The 22790-nt window shown below is 40.3% G+C and overlaps 1 protein-coding gene across 1 annotated transcript in view; it reads right to left on the reverse strand.

Annotated features, from left to right (window-relative positions):
- LOC123241539 (kalirin-like) overlaps positions 1-22790 on the reverse strand; it is a 685986-nt gene that overhangs the window by 46181 nt on the left and 617015 nt on the right. Inside the window, exons 24-26 of the mRNA XM_044669162.1 lie at positions 21771-21889; positions 16842-16908; positions 16118-16227 (exon numbers count right to left, since the gene is read on the reverse strand). Of these exons, the coding sequence (XP_044525097.1) occupies positions 16118-16227; positions 16842-16908; positions 21771-21889 (296 nt within the window). The remainder of the gene's footprint in view (positions 1-16117; positions 16228-16841; positions 16909-21770; positions 21890-22790) is intronic.

A 22790-nucleotide genomic window follows, 5' to 3' on the forward strand; every position in this document is an offset into this window, starting at 1 on the left:
TTCAAAATCCAGCATAATGTACTTGGGGGTTATTCATAGTTTTGGATTCTTTGTGCCTCTGCTTGCCATAGGAAAGGGAATTAAATGATTACTGAATTGATCTGACTAATTCTACCTGGTGTAGGTGGCACAAATCTCCTTGGCAGCCCTAATAGCTCAAGTGAATGATGAGGTAATGAGGGTGTTTTGATGGTTCTCCTACTGTGTCCTGCAATTCACTTGTTTGTTTGCATGTTTTGTTCGCCTCTCCACCCTTAGACTTGTTCTCACTAAACCTCAAGGTTATTGTTTCATGCTTTGTGTTGAAAACTTCCTTCTGTTGAAAATGACTGCTGATCCTCCTCCTTACCATTAATAGGAAACTCCTCCAAAAAGGAGGTATCATGTTTGGAACAGGGGCTAGAGGGACCCCAGGGAGAACCGAGGATGTTAGAATAGATATTCTCTACCCACATGCTGGATTTCCTTTAATACCCAAGCCACTGAGGACCAAGAATGCAGCCATAAGTTCATGATGTAACTCCTGATGAACTTCCCTTCATTTCTGAGTTTTTAAGTCCCAAGAACCATTTTTAAATCTCAGCTATGATATTTACTGGCACTGACTGTAACTTGGGAGAATGACTTAAAATCACTGAGCCTCCCTGAGTGTGAATGCACCTTACCCAATATATAATCAGAAGGTGCCAGATCATGCTTCACCAGCCACTCACCCCAGACATCTTTCTATTTGCCCTCTTGTAGCATCAAATGTCCTCCTATCCTTCCCCACTTACCTGGGACCCCACACTCTAGTAGGGGAGCTAATCCTCTCAGTTTTGAAACTGGCTGTCCTGTTTGGTGTCCTGATTGGTGACTGCCTAATGTAAAAACTCACCTAATTTAATTTACCTAGCCTTGTGACCTTGGGCAAATAACTTCACCTCTCCAATGTTCTTTGTATTCTTTAATATAGTTAACAGGGCAGCAAGGTAGTGTAGTGGACAAAGTGCCAGGGCAGGAGTCCATCTCCCCATCCCATCCACCTGGAACATTTTGTCTTCTTCCCTGATATCTCATGCATTATGATATCTTCACCCACTCCCTTTCCATTTTTTGCTCTGGTAACCCAACATTAATAATACTTCTGAGATTCCCTTTACCAGAACTCCCTACCCTAGCCACCATTCTCCATATATGGTGTTTCATGGTTAGAGTGTAAACTCCTTGAGGGAAAGAACTAGCTTGCTTTTTAATTTGTGCCCCCCAGACTTGGCACACTGCTTAGGACATAATAGAGGCTCTTCCCAACTGATTTATTCATTGATCGCTAAAATGGGGATAATAATACTTGTCCTACCCACCTACTGATGTGAGCAGCAACTAGAATCACAATAATAAGGATAATCCAATGGGTGTCTTTGAATGGGGCCATCTCTCAATTACTAAAGCTTATAGAGCATTCCACACTTCAGAATCTTCCCTGAATTTGACTAGATTCTATATCATTGTGTCCATCTTTGTATTGCCACTCCCTAGCAGAGTGGAGTGCCATATGCAGAGAAGATACTTAAACATTCAGAAAATGGAACTGAGTATATAATACAACTTTCAATTTAACCCCAAATCTACTTTCTCAGAACTTAAACCATCACCAATAATAGTCCTCTGATCTTATTGAGATTTCCTTCTCTACTTAACTCTAGGGCAGTTAGTTTTGTTAGCTATGGTTTACTTTTAATAAACAGAAATCGAAGGAGCAGCTAGGTAACTCAGTGGATTGAGAAACAGAACTAGAGATGGGAGGTCCTGGGTTCAAATCTGGATTCAGACACTTCCTAGCTGTGTGACCCTGGACAAGTCACTTGACCCCCATTGCCTAGCCCTTAGAGCTCTTCTGCCTTGGAACCAATACAGAATGGATAGGGTTTAAAAAAATAGACAGAAATTGAGTAACAGAACTAGACCTGAGATATAATTGGTATGCTGAATTGCCAGCTGAGGAAATTTCCTCTATTAGTGCAGGTTGCCATTTTCCATTGCCTTATGCAGCTCATTTTACAGGTGAGAAAACTGAAGCAAACAGGGTTAAGTGATTTGCCCAGGGTCATAACCTAGTAAGAATCTAAGGCCAGATTTGAACTCAGGAAGACGAGTCTTCCTGACTCCTGCCCTGGCACTTTGTCCATTACACTACCTTGCTGCCCTGTTAACTATATTAAAGAATACAAAGGGCATTGGAGAGGTCAAATTATTTGCCAAGGTCACAAGGCCAGTATGTGACCAAGGAAAGACTTGAATTCATGTCTTCTTGGCTCCAACACCAGTTCTCTATCCACTGTACCATGTTGCCTCTTAGAAAATAGTAGAAATGCTTCCAAAAGAACTGAAATCTTCTACAAGTGCTGAGAATAACATTCTAAAGGACAATGAAATGATTATTTCAAGTTGAACTTCAGCTGCCATGTTGAAAAAAGGAATACCAGTAGAGAAACAAACAAAAAAAATTGTAAGAACTTCAGGGGAGAGAATGCTGAATTTGGAGTAAAAAATCTGGGATAAGTGACTTTCCCAGTGTCTCACAGGTAGTAAGTGTCTGAGGCTAGATTTGAACTCAGGAAGTTGAATCTCCCTGACTCCAGGCCTGGAACTCTATCTTTTGTGACTCCTAGGTACCCCTGCAACTAATACCCATCCTTCTGTTGCCCCTTATTAGCTGTGTAACCTTTTGATGTTACCCAGATCTCTTTGGCCCTCAGTTTCCTCATCTGAAAAGATAAGGAGATCAGATAGGATGACCTCTAAATTTCTTTATGACATTAACTCTTACTCATATATGCAATATGAAGGTTGACAAGCATCAAAATCTCCATGTAAATGGAGACTTCAGAGCATGAAATTCACTGTGAAATATTAATTTGGCCATAAAATGAAAGTCTGAGCGGAATAGTGTTTCATGATGAGCTTAGGCAGTCCTATTTTCGGTTTTTACCTCACTAATTTCAGTGACAGAACTAAACACAAATTAAATTTAACAGCATGAAATTTACTGTTTGTCACAAGGTGGACCATCCTTTGCCCTTTTCTTTCTTGTGAAGCTATCCAAGGAACACTTGTAGAGAAGATTACAGACTTCTAATGTGTTCTGGGTACTCATTTTTAGGATACCAATGTTGCAGGCCAGGTCTTGCTGCTGGACCCTCCTTTTTCTAGGGGTAGAGACTGGAAGTAAAATTTTTTTGGATCTGTCTTAAATATGGCAGTCCCTCAGACAATATAATCAGGTGGGTCTAGGTTGGATCTGAAACCCAGTTTCATTATTGTTTCAGACTTCTGATTCTGGAATATGTTGAATGTTGCCTCCCAAACAGCACAGATCATGGAGCTAGATCCTTATCCTCTCCCATGAACCTCCCAAACTAACCAATATATGTAATCTGAATCTCAGAGGCCACCTCATCCAACTTCTACCTGAATAAGAATCCCTTCCTCGAATGATGTCATTGTTCAGTCATCTTTAAGTTGTGTCTGACTCTTTGTGGCCCCATTTGGGGTTTTCTTGGCAAAGATACTAGAGTAGTTTGCTATTACCTTTTTCAGATCATTATTTTTTAAACTCTTATCTTCCATCTAAGAATCAACACTGTGTATTGGTTCCAAGGCAGAAGTACAGTAAGAACTAGGCAATAGGGGTTAAGTAACTTGCCCAGGGTCACCACACAGCTGGGAAATGCCTGAGGCTAGTTTTGTACCCAGGGCCTCCTGTCTCTTGGCCTGGTTCTCTATCCACTTAGCCACCTAGCTGCCCCTTCTCTAGATTATTCTATAGGTGAGAAAACTGAGGCAAACAGGGTTAAGTAACTTGCCTAGGGTCATGCAGCTAGGAAGTATCTGAGGCAAGATTTGAACTCAGTAAGATGTCTTCCTGACTTCAGGTCTGTTGCTCTATCTCCTGCACTACCTGGCTGCCCCTCTCAACTAATATCCACCCCCAAAATGGTCATCATAAAGCCATGTTGACTCTTAGCATTTAATGCTTTGCTTTCTATATATTAAAAAACCATTGTCTTAATATGTTCTGGGAATTTGCCAACATTCAGTGTCAAGATCATCAGCTTATACATAGGCTCTACCTTTTTTCCTTTCTTGAAAATGAGCACATTTGCTCTTTTCCAGTCTTGCATCACTTCTTCCACTCTCTAATAGCTTTCAAAATGTCACTAATAGTGCCTTGGCATTCTCATCTGACAGTTCTTTTCTGTGCTATAATCTTCTCACCCCAGGATAGAGCTAATTTGGCTTGATCACCTGAACTATAAAGTTTTCTCTTTCTACCTCCTTATTTATCTTGGATTTTAACTTCTAGTCTTACTCTAAAAGCTTTTTCCCCTATAGCTGATCAGATTTTAGTTCTCCTCCTTCCTCAATTCTGTTTACTTTTCTGAATTTTTTACTTTCTGTAACTTTTATTTTCTTACTTCTTTCTGCAAATGTGGTGAGTTTTAATGGAAGCCCTTCTCTGTTCATGAGATTGACTATGGATAGTAGAATATTTAAATCTGGCTACTTGTTAGTCTACTTCTTGAGGGCCTCATTTATATGAACAATTTACTTTATACATTTTATATATAATCTCTTCTACGTGTGTTCTTGGGAGAGCTTTGCAAGAGTGAAAAGGGCAAGGGATGACCTACCTTGTGACAAACAGCAAATTTCATGTTATTAAATTCTGAATTACTTTTCTGTTCCCATTGGTCCCCCAGCAAGCCTAATAAATGCCTTCTCATCTTTGTTCCTGATGGGAGGTTACCTTGCTCACATGCCTGACTGGCAATTAGGAGCTTCCTGTCAAAACTCCATTGCAAATGGAAGCTCTACATAACTATTGTCTAAGAGGAAGCCTCCAGTAGAGTTCAAGATACACAGAAAGAAAGACCCAAGGCCTGGAAGCCTTGCCTAGTCCCTGATTTCAGCTTCACTGGGTCTTGTTGCCTATTTTTACCACCCATTATCTCCACACCTTTTTTGCTCATCATAACTAATAGGCTGATATGAAAAATGATAAGCCAGCTCTGCTCCTTCTGTTGACATGCTTAAAAATTCTGGGTGGCTGCTGCTGATATAATGAACCTCCAACTCAATTCCCTGCAGTCCCAGCAACACAGCAGGAGGGTCCCTGATGAGCCTACCACTGACTGAATGAGGCATCTCCTATTCTATCTTTTGCATTCAAATCTCACAGAACCCTATACTCCCTAATAAAGTAACTCTGCAGTGCAATGAGAAATTAAGTATGCCCACAAGGTCTAATATGAAGTTCTTGTATAAAGACCAGTGATTTTGTTGTTGGCAGGAATGGGTAACAGAGGCAGGCATGTATGAAAAAGAATCAGGGCACAGGCTCTGCATGCTTAATCTGGACCTTTCCATCTTGCCTCTAAGCAGATCCAAATGGCAACCAGAGTTGCCACTGGAGCTGAAAAGGACTCTGTCACCTCAGCAAAACTTAGCACTTTTCCTGTTTTGCTAGGTAGAATCCCCTGGATATTTTTAAGGAATATCAATTAATGACCTTGGGCACAATAGAGATTGAAATAATTTTTTTAACTGAAAGCTTGATAAAAAAGACACACATTAAAAACTCAGGGCCAACAAGAAGAAAAGCTGCTTATCTGAATTGATCTAGCAATAGGAGGTGTAGATACCTTAGCCAAATGTGTTACTTACACACTTGTCCCAACACATATATTTCTTTCTCTCTTTCCACTATTGGTCTGGTAACTTGCAAGAGAATATTCCCTTGTGGATATGGAAGGAGAATCTTTTCTGTCCCTTATCTTTCCTTGTTGTTTTTATTAAATATATTTTGTTCTGAACTGTGTCCTTTGGACAGCTGAGAAAATGACTCCATTGGTGGGGGTTTGTAAGCTATGATTTTGAGTGAATGCTAATACTCAAAAAGTATTTGCCTCAAATGTGCAGTGTGACCTTCGGAAAGGGCATGGAGGGTGGCCTTTGGTCTTAGATTATTATTTAGGAAATTCTTAAGTTTTCATTCAACTCTGCCTTGTATCTAGAGGTTCATAACTGATCAGGGACTTTGGCCCATCATTCAAAATAATCATGACCTTCTAAATCTGATCACTGGTAACAATAGAATTGACTCCTTCAGTTAAAGCAATTGTATAAAAAATCAAGCCATTCCCCAATTGATAAATGGGCAAGAGACATGAATAGGCAATTTTCAGATAAAGAAATCAAAAGTATCAAAAAGCACATGAGAAAGTGTTCTAAATCTCTAATAATTAGAGAAATGCAAATCAAAACAACTCTGAGGTATCACCTCACACCTAGCAGACTGGCTAAAATGAAAGAAGGGGAGAGTAATGAATGCTGGAGGGGATGTGGCAAAATTGGGACATTGATGCATTGCTGGTGGAGTTGTGAAATGATCCAGCCATTCTGGCTGGCAATTTGGAATCATGCTCAAAGGGCTATAAAAAAATGCCTGCCCTTTGATTCAGCCATACCATTGTTGGGTTTGTACCCCAAAGAGATCATAAATAAACAGACTTGTATGAAAATATTTATAGCTGCGCTTTTTGTAGTGGCAAAAAACTGGAAAATGAGGGGACGTCCTTCAATTGGGGAATGGCTGAACAAACTGTGGTATATGCGGGTGATGGAATACTATTGTGCTAAAAGGAATAATAAACTGGAGGAATTCCATGCAAATTGGAGAGACCTCCAGGAAGTGATGCAGAGCGAAAGGAGCAGAGTCAGAAGAACATTGTACACAGAGACTGATATACTATGGTAAAATCAAATGTAATGGGCTCCTGTACCAGCAGCACTGCAATGACACAGGACAGCTCTGAGGGATTTATGGTAAAGATGCTACCCACATTCAGAGGAAGGACTGCAGGAGAGGAAACATATAAGATAAACAATTGCTTGAATGCATGGGCTGAGGCGGACATGAATGGGAAATAGACCCTGAACAAGGACACATGTTACAATCAGTGGAAATGTGCGTTGGCCATGGGTGGGGGGAGAGCGGGGGGTGAAGGGGAAAGTAGGGGCATAAAGTATGTAAACAGATTAAAAACCAATATTAATAAATGTCTAATAAAAAAAAAAGAATTGACTCCTTCATTTGGAGCTTCAGGTATCTGAAGATGTAGACATCATCTTTGCCTCCTTTAAGCAAATATGGTGGGTTTGAATATATATATATATATATATATATATATATATATATATATATATACACATATATACACTTTCTTCCAGAACAGGAAGAGTTATATGTAAAGCCTTTGGCTTTGTGAATAAGTTAGAATTTGATGGAATTAAATGTACACAAATTAATCTGCACATTCAATCATTGTTGGGCACTCAAGCTTGAATGGTAAAGGAACTGATACAAATGTCTATTTACTTTTATACAAATCAAACCAATAATCTTTTCCCACAGGGAAAGCCCACAGGCCATTCCATCTTTTAAAAACCCTTACTACTAGGTATTGGTTCCAAGGCAGAAGAGTGGCAAGGGCTAGGCTAGGGGGTTAAGTGACTTGTCCAGGGTCACACAGCTAGGAAGTGTCTAAGGTCAGATTTGAATCCACACCTCCCATCTCTAGACCTGGCTATCAATCCACTGAGGCACCCAGCTGCCCCTTTATTCATTCATTCATTCATTCATTCATTCATTCATTCATTCATTCATTTATTAATTCATTGGGATTTAAAAGATGTCAATGACATATCAAATACCTTATAAAGCATATCATACAAATGATATGGCAGCAGGAGAGTGTTTCCTCACAGTTTCGCATAGTGCCCTAGACAGAGACTTTCTTTGACAATGACTGATGAAAATTTTGTTTGTCAGAAGAAAAACCACTTATTTTTTTAAAATGCTTACCTTCTGTCTACTAAGTATTGATTCTAAGGCAGAAGAGTGGTAAAGGTTAAGCAATTGGATCTAAGTGACTTGCCTGTGGTCACAAAAAGAAATACCACTCTTCAGAGAAAATGGTCTTATTATACTTTGAATCATTGGGAATTCAGTTTGAGGTGTCATAATTGAAGATGGATATACACAAACTAAGCCTGAATGGGGGCTTTGGGGAAAGCTAGGACAATGAGAGATCTAAAGTCCAGGTTTTATGAAGGAACTAGGGCTATTAATTCTGGAGAAGAGTTAACTTGAGTACAGTAGCATCTTCAAGTCCTTAAAAAATTACCATTTGGAAGAGGTCAGTAGACATATTCCATGTGTTTTCTAACTGCAGGAATAGGACCATTGAGTGAAAGTTAGAAGCACAGAGTTCTCTGCTAAGAAGAAAAACTTTCTAACAATTGACGCCAATGGGAAAGACAGTCTTGTGAGGGAGAAATCTGGAGCAGGATGGTTTGGGCTAAGTGATCTAGAAGGCCTTTTAATTTGGGATATTCATATTGAAGTTGGACAGCTACCCCAGGGATTTTATAGAAGAGATTTCTGCCTCCAGAGAAGGATAGATTAGATTATATGACCTCTGAAGTCCCTCCCAGGCTAAAATCCCACAAGTCTCTGAATAGTGCTGTTTTACCAATTTAAGTCTGGGATTGTTATAATCTGGAGAAGAAAATATCTTACCCCCCCACTGGATCCCTAGGAACTAAAAGATAAGCTTCTTGTTTTGTTTTTGTCTTTGTATCCTCAGCATCTAGCAAAGTGCCCACCATACAGTAGGCACTAATAAATGCTTGTTAGACATAGCTAGGTGGTATAGTGGATTTAAGAGACAGGAGGGGACAGCTAGGTGGCTCAGTGGATAGAGAGCCAGGTCTGGAGACAGGAGGTCCTGGGTTCAGATACTTCTTAGCTATGTGACCCTGGGCAAGTCATTTAATCCCCATTGCCTGGCCTTTACTTCTCTTCTACCTTTGAACCAATATGTAGTATTGATTATGTGTATAATACATAGTATTGATTCTATGACAGAAGATAAGGGTTTTTTATTAAGAAGAGAGACAGGAAGGCTTGGGTAGAAATCCTGTCTCAGACACTTATCTGGGTGATTGGGAAAGTCACTTAAGTTGACTCAGCCTCAGATTCCTCACCTGTAAAATGGGGATAATAATAGCACCTAACTCACAGAGTTGTTGTGAGACTTAGATAAGGTAATAGATGAAAGGTGCCTTGTGGACATTAACATGTTATAAAAATGCTAGCTATGATGATGATGATATGTCACCAGTGTGGATCTGGACAATTCCTTAAACCACGGACAGTTTGAGTTTAAGGCAGTTACTTTCAGAAAAGGAAATCTACCAGACTGGTCCCATTTTGTTGTTTGTCCCTTTCTGTTCCTCCCAAAAGTCCAGTTCTGATAGAATAAAAGAATGCACTCAGGGCCAGCTAAGAGTCCTGGCCAAGAGATTTGAGGTTGGTGGGGGTGTTTAGTGGAGATTGCCAACACATTGCAGTCACTTAAGGAGCTCATGGTGATTCATTTGAATTTCTGTTCCATCAGGAAGCAGAGCTTCAAAAATTGTTTGGCCTCAGTCTGAATGCCCCAGGCTCAAAGCCAGAGGGCTCAGGGCCCTCTGGCTCTCCCCCATCAGTTCACACCAGAGACTCCTTCATGCTCGGGCTTCTGGGGAAGGCAGAATCAAAGAAGGCTCAGGGATCTCAGAAGCTGCAGCAAAGGGCTCACAGGATACCAGTGCTGCTCATTCCTAGCCTCCAAGTGTAAGAAATGAACTTCAGGTTGCTGGACTGCCTCTTCAAGAAGGGTGCTCCACTCCAAATTTCCCTGGGGATTTTGTAGAAGAGATTTCGGATTCTGGCTAAGATTAGAAGCAGGGAACATTGGTTGTGCAAGCAACACCAAATCCTGGCTTTCTGAATAAGTTAGGGTGTGATGGAATTAAATGTACACAAATTAATCTGCACATTCAGTCATGGCTGGGCTGTTGGGCACTCAAACTTGAATGGTAAAGGAGCTAATATAAATGTCTATCTGTACTTTTATACAAATCAAACCAAAAATCTTTTGCCGTAGGGGAAGCCTATGAGCCATTCAATTTTTTTTTAAAAAACACTTATCTTCTGTTTTAGAATCCATACTAAGTATTGGTTCCAAGGCAGAAGAGTGGCAAGGGCTAGGCTAGGGAGTTAAGTGACTTGTCCAGGGTAACACAGCTAGGCAATAGCTGAGTCCAGATTTGAACCCACACTTCCCATCTCTGGGCCTGACTCTCAATCCACTGAGTCATCTAGCTGCCCCCCCCCATTTTTTTAAAAACTTTTTTTAGGGTCATTCCTTTTGAGAGTTTTACATAGGCTTAGGGATATGAGGGAATCTTGTCCACTTGCCCTCTGCTCCTTGGAATTTCTTTCCATTTTTTTATGGAGGGGGGAGTGTTTTTAGCAATTTTTCGATCTAACATTCAAGAAAAGGAACTTGAATAATAATAATAATAAAGGAGAAAGGAAACAAGCATTGATTATTCAGGGCCAACGGTGTACCAGATACTGGGTTAAGTGTTTTACAAATACCTCATTCAATTCTCACAACAATTTTGGGAAGTAGGTACTATTATTATCTCCATATCACAGTTGAGAAAACTGAGGTAGATTACAATTAGGTGATTTCCTAGGGTCACATAGTTATTAAATGTCTGAGGCAGAATTTGAACTTGGGTCTTTCTGACTCCAGGTCCAGTACTCTATCTACTCAGCCAACTAGCTACCTTAATATTTATTATTAATTATGATAATTAATAACAATAATAGATTTTATCTATTGCTTTAAAGTTTCTAAATTGCTTCACTTATGTCACTCATTTGATCCTCACAATTCTTTGAGGTGAGTAGATGCTATTATTATTTCCATTTTCCAGATGAGGAAATGGAGACAGGGAGAGGTTAGGTGCCTTGTCTTGGAGTTGCACAGCTAGCAAGTGTCTGAGGTAGGATTTGAACTCATGTCTTCCTAATTCCAAGTCCATTACTTTATTCACTATGCCACTGAGCTGATGGTAAACAATTGACAAGGATAAATTACAGGTCGATTAGATCCTTTTTTGGTTTTGTTTTGAAATGGGAAGGATAGGGATAGACCCTGGAGTTGTGATTTATTAGTATAGAGAACTTTTCAATGGGCAAACTCCATCTACTAGCATAGACCAGCACCTTTTTTGACATTTTTAGCCTTATAGAATTGTCTCGGGCACTGAGGCATCGTGACTTTCCCAGTGGTCACCTAGTATATCTATCTGAGGCAGGATTTGGACTCAGGTCTTCCTGGCTCCAAGGCTCACTGTCTAGCCACTAAACCATGCTGCCTATATGATGGTGAGTTAATGCTAGTGCCTTTTCTCAGTGATGATTGCCACTTGATCCTGTATAGAGCTTGCTGGGACACTTTTATACCTCTTGAAGCAAGGACAGGGGAAGACAGCTGCCAGATTAGCAGGGTAAGGGAAGGGGAGACTAGAGATACTCAGAACAAACTTTGCCATCTGCCTTTTTGTGCCAGGACCCTGACATATTGGAAAGGGTGCAGGGATGAACAGTAGAGTGGCACGAGGTATTTCTATCCTTTGTGGCCACAAAAGCTCAGCAAAAGAGGGTATCAACAAGGCCAGAAGACTTTCCAAGAATCCTGGGCTCTGATCAGTGAGATTTTTGCCTTATCTTCTCCATCATTTCTTGGTCATTTCTGTAACATGTCTAGGCAACAGCTCACGCAACCGTGTATTATACTTTTATATATATTCTTAGGACTACAATAAAGGTTACTCAAATTTAATCCTTTTTGAGTACTTGGGGCTCTCAAGGGATGGATGACCTATGGTCTCTTTTATGAGAGAGGGAAAGTTTCTGGTTTGACTACATAAAATCCTAAATTCTGGTTTTGTAAACCAATTAACTCCTGGACTTCCTTTCTCTCCAACTCTTGAAATGACTGTTACAGATGCTTCTGCAATTCATCAAAAGTAATTGCTCTAAAGGATGGGGACCAGGAAGTGGTTTTGGAAAAGGTGGGTGGACATGTTCCACAGTTGGCGGCCAATGTCATAAATTATCCAGACTTAATTCAAACCCACAACATTATTGGCAACTCATAGGAGAGAGTTTGGAAACAACATCAAGACTGGAGTCAGGACACTCGAGTTAACGCTAGCGCCTTCCTCTCCACAATTATCTCTACTTTGTCCTGGATAGATTTTGTTGGTACGTCCTTGTCTGCCTGCTGTCTCTCTCATTAGACTGAGTTATTTGGGGGTAGAGACTGATTTTTTTCTCTCTTCTGTATTCTTGGCACTTAACACAGTACCTGGCACATAGCAGAAGCCTGCTAAAAGCTTATTGACTTGACTTCTGGCTCTTCCACTTGGTGACTGGGTCATCTCCAGCATGCCATGTTATCTCCCTGGGTCTTTTTCCTCCTCTATAAAATGAGGGGGTTGGACCAGATGATGTCTAAAGTCCCTTCCGGATCTGACACTTGAAGTTTCCATGAAGATGATGCTGTCCAGACTGACTCATCTCCTCCACATTTTCAAACATTTCAAGCTAAATATTAGTTGCCAGCAATCTCCAAGATTTAGATTTGGAAAAAAAAAACACAACAAAGAATATTTTGGGCACATACATGTCCTTAACTAACATTATGTACCTCTCAAAGTATGATTCGTGCAACACAAGCTAAGCTGTGACAAGACTTTTCTAAAATTTAACTTGGGGATTAAGCCTCATGCCATATTTCAAGGACCCGAATTTCAATTGTTCGGTGTTATGGAAAGAGCACACAGGAAATGCTAATGGGACACCCTCTTCTTTGTCATTTCCCTACTTTTCAAACCATGCCACCTATATTCCCAAATTCTGGCCATCCCCTGCAACCCTTTGCCACTAGAACCTAGAGTCTACCTCTGAGCCCCTGGGCTCTGATAGGTGTGACTTTGCCTTATTTTATCCCAGTCTTGGCCTCCACATCCCTTCCTGGTCATTTCCAAACCATCCTCCTATACACATACACCTTTCTCCCTTTCTAGCTGTCCCTCTTTATGTGCTCTCTTTCTCTGTTAGAATATGTTACTTGATGGCTGGACTATCCTGCTTGTTTATTTATATCCTCAATGCTCATTCCAGAGCATTTTTTAAAAACCCTTACTTTCAGTCTTAGTAACAACTCTAAGAAAGAAAGGTGAGGGCCAAACAAGCACAGCATCCAGAACATAGTAAGTGCTTAATAAATGTCTTTCATTGTCTCATTTATCCTAGATATGTCCTTGAATTTGATTATCTGGTCATGAGATCCTGAAAAGGCCCTTAGAAGATCACTGAGCCCAATTCTCTCCATCTTTTCCAGTGAGTGGAAATGACTTGCCAAAAGTCACACATGCAGTTGATAGTAGAGAACAAAATTAAAAAGGGAAAATGACTTATTTTCTTGTCTTTAACATTAAATCTTGTTTTCATTTATCCTTCTCTTGAAAAAAAGAGGGACATGCTTAAGTTATAGTCAGAAAAATTGGTGATGGAGGAGACTGCAAAGTCTATGATCATTTTGTTAAGTCTTTATACCAAAAGAAGAAACTTTGTTTTGAATGCTGAACTTTTCATTTTCATAGAAATGTTGATGTTCCACAATTTTCCTTCTGAATCCCTTGACAAATTTCCTATTTCTTTTTAGGGGCAAGAATCTTCGGAGAGACGAAAAATATCATTTTTGATAACCACTTTTCAATATGGTAGCTGCAATACAATTTAAAATGATTATGATTTGTTAGGATGCTATTTATAATGCTGTTTTCAACACCTGTATACAGACAGTGGTGTAATATTTCTTTAAACAAATGGGTGAATTAGCAAAGAATTTGGCTTCTAGTCTTATTAGCCTTCTCCATGAAATGCAGGCTGGAAATTCTAGACTGGTAGGTGAATTGCTTTTCATCAAGCTGGTCTTGATTTCCAGGTTGGAATTATGATGGCAGGTGGGATTTAAGCGGGTGATGAGAGGTTCTTTAGTGTTTGGGGGTTATCTATTCCGGAGAGAGCATCAGGGCAGAACATCTCCCCAGAATTCCTCCTCCCTTATCTAGTCAGGAAGTTTCCAGCCTTGATAAAAAGAAATAAGTTGACTTGGCTTCACTTGTCTAAAGACTTAAAAAACAATTCCTGAAAAGGGTTTTTGATGGAATTGGCCAAAGACCATTTTTGCCTCAATGGAGACCTATAACCTTATTCATAATCAATGGAAATTTTTGCTTTCTTAGTAATGAATAGTTTGAGGGACATTGTGTGCTCTCGTCCCTTTCATGTATACTTTCACTGGTCTTCCAGGACTCATCCTATCAGGTAGGCCCCAGTAAACTTCACTCTTTACCTATATTCCCACCAGATGCTTTTCTGGTTGGCACATATCCTTCCCCCTCCCTTTTCTAGTTCTCTAATCATAAACACCAGCCAAGACTTTAATAGGATGCTAGGGCTCAATCTGGAGCATATTTTTTAAAAAATCCTTACTCTCTGCCTTAGTAACAACTCTAAAAGAGAAGAGCAAGGGCCAGGTAAACAGGGTTAAGTGAATTGCCCAGGGTCACAGAGCTGGGAAGCATCTGAGGCTAGATTTGAACCTAGAACTTCCTGCCTCCAGACCTGGTGCTCTATCCACCTAGCTGCCCACCCTGCCCCATTTCCAAGTGAGAGTGCATATTCTAATAGCAATGACGCTGGATCTCAGAGCTTTCCAGAAAAGAACTCCAGGAGAGAACAATCAGAACTTTAGCCCTTTTACGTTTTTCAAGTTCTGTGATGTTTCTGCATAGTTAAATATAACTGTGCTCCATTATAAATACACCATTAATAAAGAGGGTTTTTGTTTCATGGCTGAGCGTCTTATGCTCTTTCAAAGTACTTCCTTTGGGGCAGTTAAGTGGCTCAGGGGATGGAAAGCCAGGCCTAGAAGCAAGAGATCATGGATTCCAATCTGGCCTCAGACACTTCCTAGCTGTGTGACCCTGGGCAAGTCCTTGCCACTCTTCTGCCTTGGAACCAATAAACAGTATTGATTCTAAGACAGAATTTAAGGAATAAAAAAAAGAAATACTTCCTTTGATTCTCAGAAGCAGAGGGGCAGAATTAGCAGTATTAGTAATTGCTACTCTAATTTTAGTTGACTGGGTATATTTTGGGGAATGGGAGAGAAGATATCTGGACTGCAGTGATTGGGTTATTATCCCTTTCTTTCAGTTATACAAGATCTCCTTAATCAATTTCTAAGTACAAGGGCACAAGGAGAGATCGTCCTGCAGATAACGCCCAAGCTTTTTGTTAGGAGGATCTATCTTTCACTTCCCCAAAGCCTTAAACTTACAGGGTGCTTGATTCTGATGCTGAAATTGCTGAGAAAGGGCACCATAGACAGTTAAGTTCTCCCCTCCTTTATTGGAGATTCTGGAAGATCTTGGGATGTGTAGTAGCCTGAGAGATATGGTGGGGACACTGACCTTGGAGCTGTGAAGAATCATCAATGGTTTTATGTTTGCTGATCTTATCCCCTCAGCAGGACTCTGTCTCATGGACAGAGTCTTTATCTTTCTTCTCACGTGATTTAACTCATAGAACTTTGCAGGGCTGGGTACACAGTAGGTCCTTAGTAAAGACTGGATAATTGTCTAGCCTACCTAGACTTTGGGAAAAGTGCATATGGGCTGCTTCCAAGAAGTCATTCACTCTCCATCATGAGAACTCTTCAATCCAAGATGGGATAAACACTAGCTTGGTATCTTGTAAAAGAGATTCCTGCTTCAGGTGTGTTCTGGATGAGGTGGTATCTGAGTTGGACAACGCTAGGATCTCTAAAGATCTAGTATCTTTTGTTTTTTGGGGACCTTTCTGGGAGGCAATAAGGAAAGTGGAAACAGCATTGGTTCTGCAGTCAGAAGACCTGTGAACTTATCCTCTCTTTGATGCTTACTCCTATTTTGACCTCGGCCAAGTCACTTAAACTCCACGTGTCTCGGTTTCCTCATCTGTAAAATTAGGAGGTTGGATGATATGGCTTCTGGGTTTCTTTCTAGTTCTACAATTGATACTCCTAATGAGCTCCCCTGAAATCTTCCACCAACCTACTTGTTATGAAAATCGTAGATCTCCTGGATGTTGCCAAAGATGATGTGTTCTTTATTAAGAATCCCAGGAGGGATCTCTTCCACGCCACTTGTCATTTCCCACAGGTATGTCTGGAAGACACCAACGGATTTCAACACTGGTACGGCCGTGCAAAAATGCAAACAGAACAGACAGGCCCTCCAATTTGCTGGCTCAGGGCCCAGACTGGGAAATGTAGGATTAAGTACGTAAACAAGAAAGCAAACAAACTGGAAAAAAAAATCAAAGCTCAATATGCTAAATCACTCCTACTCAATCACAGGTGAAATCCATCTCTTGAAATGAAGTGAGATTCTAGAACTCCTTCCCCCCCAATACCGAACCATGTTAATTGTTTATTACCTGACCAGTGGGAGATATGTATTTTGTTTTTAACTATGAATCAACTAGGTAATTACGTTAATGCCCCATTTTATTTGGCAGATATAGACCCAGTCTGTGGGCAATTTGGGGTATCTCTTATCAAAATACTTCCTGATTCCATGATTCTTCTGGCGCCAGGAATATCTATCTTCTATAAGAGAGTTTTTTTTAAAAAAAAATTCTCTGCTGCCCTCTAAGAAAAGAACACATAGGCCTGAGTTCTGTGCTTTCCACAATACTGGACCACTGGCAAGGATCCCAGCTTTCTGACAAGGCTAGGAGTCACTTACAGTCAGAACCTACTAACGTTACTTAGACTTACCTCTAAGCACTCATGTAAATCCCTTACATACGCCTTTTCTGTCTGGAGGAGTTCTGCCATGATGAATCTAGAAAAACAAACAAACATATGATCTTCCAGTAAGTCATCTATGCACACTCACACATTGATGCCACTTTTGATTGTCTTCCATGGTCCTCTCCATCAATGTTCATTCTCTTAGTTAAATCTTGGCTCAAAACTCAGAGAAAAAGTATTATATGATCACAAATTGCCCTGAACTGAGAAGCAAAAGGTCTAGGTCTTAGACTCAGGTCTAGCATCTAGCTCTATTATCTGTATATATGTATTAACTACTCCTGTGACCCTGGGCCCTGTTATATAATAAGTGGGATTTGAACTCAGGCTGTATGATTCTAAGTTCTGCACTGTTTTTTTCTACATGCCTCTTGAAGAGGATGTCTTCATGAGTTGCTGTGATCGATGGACACATTACCCCATGACTAACCTGAACTGAGCTAGGGTTGTCCTAGGATGTGGTTCATCCCTGAGACCATAACTGAAACCTTTCTCATATTTCAGGGCTTAACAGAGCTTTCCCTCTATTGTTATGGCTCTTGGAAATCCAGGATTCCCAATCATGACTCAATTAGGTGCTAGAGGAGAACTTTAATGGAGATAGGTAGATATAGATAAAATGGAGGTAGAAAAAGATGTGCCTTTTCCCTTTCCTGTATTTAGAGCAATATGAGGAAAGAATAGACCCTTCCAGTGGAGCCCTGCCACCGTCCCTGCCCTCCCCTATCTGTCTGATAACACCAGGGAGAATGCCTGAAACCCTTAGGCAGTTCCAGGGCTCCCCTTCTCCCCAAACTGCCTTTGACTGTACTTCTCAAAGCTTTGTTTTCTCCTAAGCTTGTATAATACTCCATAGGACTAAGAGGCAGCCCCACAGTCTATTCCCATTATTCCATCTTCTTCATTAAAACCCCACCCCATTGTAGCCACTCCTGGGAAGAAATTATTAATTTGCTTGGATGGATGGGAGCTCTCCCTCCCGCTGCATCCAGCCTATCATTATCCACCTTCCCTTCCTTTCTGAGGTCTCTGCTGAGAAGGTAGAGAGTAACCTGGCAACCAGGAGCGAGCACCGGCTTGATATTCAGATCACAGGAATAGATGTAGAGAGCTTGAAGGCATCTTAGAAGCCATCTAACACAACCCCTCATTGTACAGAGGAGGAAACTGGTGACTTGCCATGGTCACAGGAACCAGGTCTTTCTGCCTCCAGGTACAGTGTTTTAGCCACAATACATGTTGATTCTCTAACAAATCTGAATTCAAGTCCTGGATCTACTATTTACTAGTTATGTGACCTTATGCAAAACATTTAAGTATTCTGTCGACTTCCCATCTGTATTATGGGACAGCTAGGTGATGCAGGAGATACAGCACTGGGCCTGGAGGCAGGAAGACTGACCTTTCTGAGTTCAAACCTGGCTTCAGACACTTACTAGCTATGTGGCCCTGGGAAAGTCATTTAACCCTTTTGGCCTCAGTTTCCTCATCTGTAAAATGAGCTGGAGAAGGAAGTGGCAAACCATTCCAGTATCTCTGCCAAGAAAACTTCAAATAGGATCAGGAAGAATTAGACACAATATTATAGAAATACTATATAGCTTGGGCAATCTTACTGGGAGGATTAACTGAGAAAACAGATGGGCATTATTTAGAAATGATAAAGTCCTATATAAATCTAAAATGTGATGATGAGGATGAAGATGAGGATATCATTAGGGAAAGAATGAGTTCTTTCCATTCTTTCCTGAAATGTTCTTTGATCTATCTAGAAAAAAAACCTGAAGTCTGTAGGTCTGAGATCTAGTCCTCATTCTATCCCTGACCTATTTGATGGTCTCTGGCAAGACTTTGGTTTCCCCAATTGACTCGAATAAACAAGCATTCATTAAGCAGCTACTTTCTTGTCAGCACTGGGCCAGGGATTATGAAGGACACGAGCTAAACCTAAGCATAATCTTCACCTTCAAGTTGTTTATGATCTTGTTGGGGACAAGCCACTGGCTCAAATTGATCTCTCCCTCATTTGATTTTCCTAGAACTCTTTGTTTGGATCTCTCATTCACTTCCATCCCACTCTACCCGAAATTATCCATATTTATGTAACAAGTTATATACTTCCACCCCCATCTCATCCCCCATCAACCCCATATTGTAAACTTGAGGTTGGAGACAGTGTCATTTTCTCTACTTCCTACCTCCAATACCAAGTATAGTACTTTGCTCATACCATGTGCTTAGGAAATTTTTGATGAACTGTTTAAAAAAAAAACCCTTACATTTCATCTTAGAATCAATACTGGGTGTTGGTTCTAAGGCAGAAGAACAGTAAGGGCTATGCAATGGGGGTTAAGTGACTTGACCAGAGTCACATAGCTAGGAAGTATCTGAGACCAGATTTGAATCCCAGTCTGGCTCTCAATCCACTGAGCCACCCAGCTCCCACACAAAAGAGAACATTGTAAGGAGATCAAATAATTTAAGAATGAGTGGTATAGGTCTAGAGGAGGAAAAGGTGGCATTCTAGCAAAAGTAAACTCCTTGAGAGCAGGGGCTATTTTTTTCATTGTATCCTCAGTCTCTAGAATAGTACCTGGAACACGGTAGTTTAATAAATGTTTAAGAAAATGGCATTGGGAATGGACAAGAGACATTTTAAAGAAAGGACTGTTAGAACTTGATGATGGCTTGGTCATAATTATTGAAGGAAAAATCAAACATCACTGGAAGGCTTTGAGCCTGCATATCTAGGAAACAAGTAGTACAATTTATGATAGGAAGGAAGTTTAGAAGGGGGCTGACTTGGGAAAGTAAGATGCTAAATTTTAGTTTTAGGGAAACTGAGGCTGAGATGACCATGTGGTGTTTGATGACTTAGCCTTGCAGACAGCTGGAGCCCAGGTGAGAGGGCAATAGTGGAGATAAAGGTCTGGGAATCATCAGCAAAGAAGAGGTAATATAAGCTGTGCACACCATGATCTGGATGGGATTGCTATGAGAACAGTGTGTGATAACGAAATGAGACCATTATTAGGAGGTGAAAGTATATAAATGTGAAACTTTCATGATTTAGATTAAAGTCAAAACTCTAGGGGCAGCTGGGTGGCTCAGTGGATTGAGAGCCAGGCCCAGAGATGGGAGGTCCTGGGTTCAAATCTGGTCTCAGACACTTCCCAGTTGTGTGACATTGGGCAAGTCACTTAACCTCCACTGCCTAGCCCTTTCCGCTCTTTTGCCTTGGAACCAATACACAGTATTGATTCTAAGGTAGAAGTTAATGGTTTTAAAAAAAATAAATTCAGAACTCCTCTCCTCCTTGACAAGAGAAGGAAAATGCCATTGATGGAAGGCTTGGACAATATGACACTCTCCTTATTCCAGAGAGAGAAACAAAGAGATAATGCCTGGGCTAAAAGCAAACGTTTAACACTACTGTATCTATAGTAATAATGGCTTCTTAGGCACCTTAGGCTAATCATCTTCTCTTTTGGGAATTAAGTATCTAAAAGATACCTTGTGGTAATGGGGATTTTAATAGGTCAATGAATGGTTGTTTAGGACCAGTATCAGAAGTATCACTGAGTATTATGTGTATTATTAAGTGTATTATTGTTTACAGGTGCTTATATTTGGGGGAGCATTTCTGGGGTGGTTATTGGTTTCCTATTATTTTCACCAAAGTGAGTTCCAATGACAAACCATAGATGGCAGATTTAGAAGAAAGCAGGTTATGATCTTCACAATTAGCATCCATTCTTGCCAATGGGTTCCATTAATCACATGTAAACTTCTTTGTCAATTGTTTTAATTTCCTGCAGATGACTCTTAAACCCTAAAACTGCCCGTTTGATTAAAACTATCTATTTTAATAAATGTGTATGCCTTTAAAAGATGCTTGTTAAAGCATGATGTGAATGAAATGATGGGAGAGGACCCTCCAATTCTGTCCCTTATGGAAGTGGGAGCTCCAGATGTCTTATATGTTACATGTTTTTGCACTTTTTTGATGTACTGACTGATGGTGCTTTTTTCTTCTTTGTTTAAAAAAATACTATTTGCTATATGGGATGGCTCTCTAAGATAGAGATGGATAGGAATGTTAAGGAAAACCATGATGATGTTACAAAAAGACATCAATAAAAGCATTTAAAAACAAAAAATATGAAAAGAATAAGTAAAAAAGAAGTTTGTTGAATAAATGAAGGTCAGGGGAAGGGGAAGGAAAGGATAGCCATGAAAGGCATTCTATAAAATCATGGAATCAGAACTGGAAGGGAATTTTCCACTAAGTCCAACCCTTTTATTTTACTGGTGTAAGGAAATGGAGGCACATGTAGGTGAAATGACTTGCACAGTTAGTAAATATCTGAGGTATGATCAAAAATCAAACCTTTCTGATTCCAAATCCAGTGCTCTGACCTTTATCTGCACTTAGTGACTTGGCTGCATATGGGTTATAAAGAAAGGGATCCTTTTGTTTAAATTAAGCCCTTACCTTCTGTCTTAGAATAAAGTATTAGTTCCAAGACAGAAGAACAGTGAGGGCTAGGCAACTGGGGTTTAGTGACTTACCCAGGGTCATATAACTGGCTTTTCTTTTCTTTTCTTTTTTTTTTTAAACCCTTACTTGCTATCTTAGAGTTAATACTGTATATTGGTTCTAAGGTGGAAGAGTGGTAAGGGCAAGGCAATGAGGATCATTGATGATTAAGTGACTTGTCTAGGGTCATTTCACTAGGAAGTGTCTGAGGCCAAATTTGAACCAAGGACCTCCCTCCTGTCTCTAGGCCTGTCTTTCAATCCACTGAGCTACCTAGCTGTACCCTTAAGGGGTATTTCTTAGCATAAATTCTCTCTGCTTTTCAGGGCTGGGGTTGCCCAGTGTGGACATACTCTTTTTTCCGGGCTGATTTCCTCTTCTCTTCATTGACCTCATGGCTGGCATCCCGTAGTTTGACCTCACGGTCTGAGAGGCTTGCTGGGATGATGTCCAACTCCAAGTCCTTATTATCCTAGAGACAGAAGGATAAAAGAAGATCACCTTGTGGACATTTAAGGAAGAGGTCACTGAAAGACACAAGGGGATGGGGGATAGGATGGGCAAAGGAATGAATGACAGCCAGAGAAATGTGCTTTCAGGGAAAGGAGATGAGAGGGTGGACCAGAACCCAAACCACAAATCCATAAGTGCTCCTCTAGGAGGGAAGGTTTGTTTGAAAATTCTTTTCTTTCTACATGAATTGGTGTAACAAAAAGTTATACTCCTGGTTAATGTTCACAGAAAAAAAAAACTACAAACAAATTCAATAAGTATCTGTCTATTAGAGCTAATAAATATGTTGTATAACCAACCAAGTAAGGCCTTCTACCTTACTCAGAGCTACAGAGCACAGGACACTTTGGGTGAGCCTAGCATGTGACCATCACAAAAACTTGTGATCTTTAAATTTATGAGGAAATATAAATATGCTTCCATCTACCTGAAGAAGTAATCAAAGCAAAGCTTTTTACTTAAAGAAACAATTATCCTTGGAAAGAGTAGGCTAAAAAGAAACACAATGAGTCTATTAATTTTTCATCCTCGATATAGATATTTAGCATTTGGTTTTTGGCTTTGGGTGAGTGGGTGAGCTGACCCCCATGACATATGTTCAATGGGAACTGAGGTCTTAGTGTCCATCTAATACTCATCCTACCTTAACTTTTTCCTATCCGTTAACACCAGTCAGTTCTGCAGATTCTTAAAGAATAGTTCAGATATACCCCACTACACTCTTAAACTGTAAAACGAGAAGAAATTAGTTGGCTCCACTCCATAACCATGGACAATCCTGTCTGTCATTTCATCTTAGGAAGGACAGACAGAGTCTGAATCAATGGAATACACAGGTGGTCCACAAAGCTTTTAGTAGA

The sequence above is a fragment of the Gracilinanus agilis genome, chromosome 3, assembly GCF_016433145.1.
Source record: "Gracilinanus agilis isolate LMUSP501 chromosome 3, AgileGrace, whole genome shotgun sequence".
NCBI classification, from domain to species: domain Eukaryota; kingdom Metazoa; phylum Chordata; class Mammalia; order Didelphimorphia; family Didelphidae; genus Gracilinanus; species Gracilinanus agilis.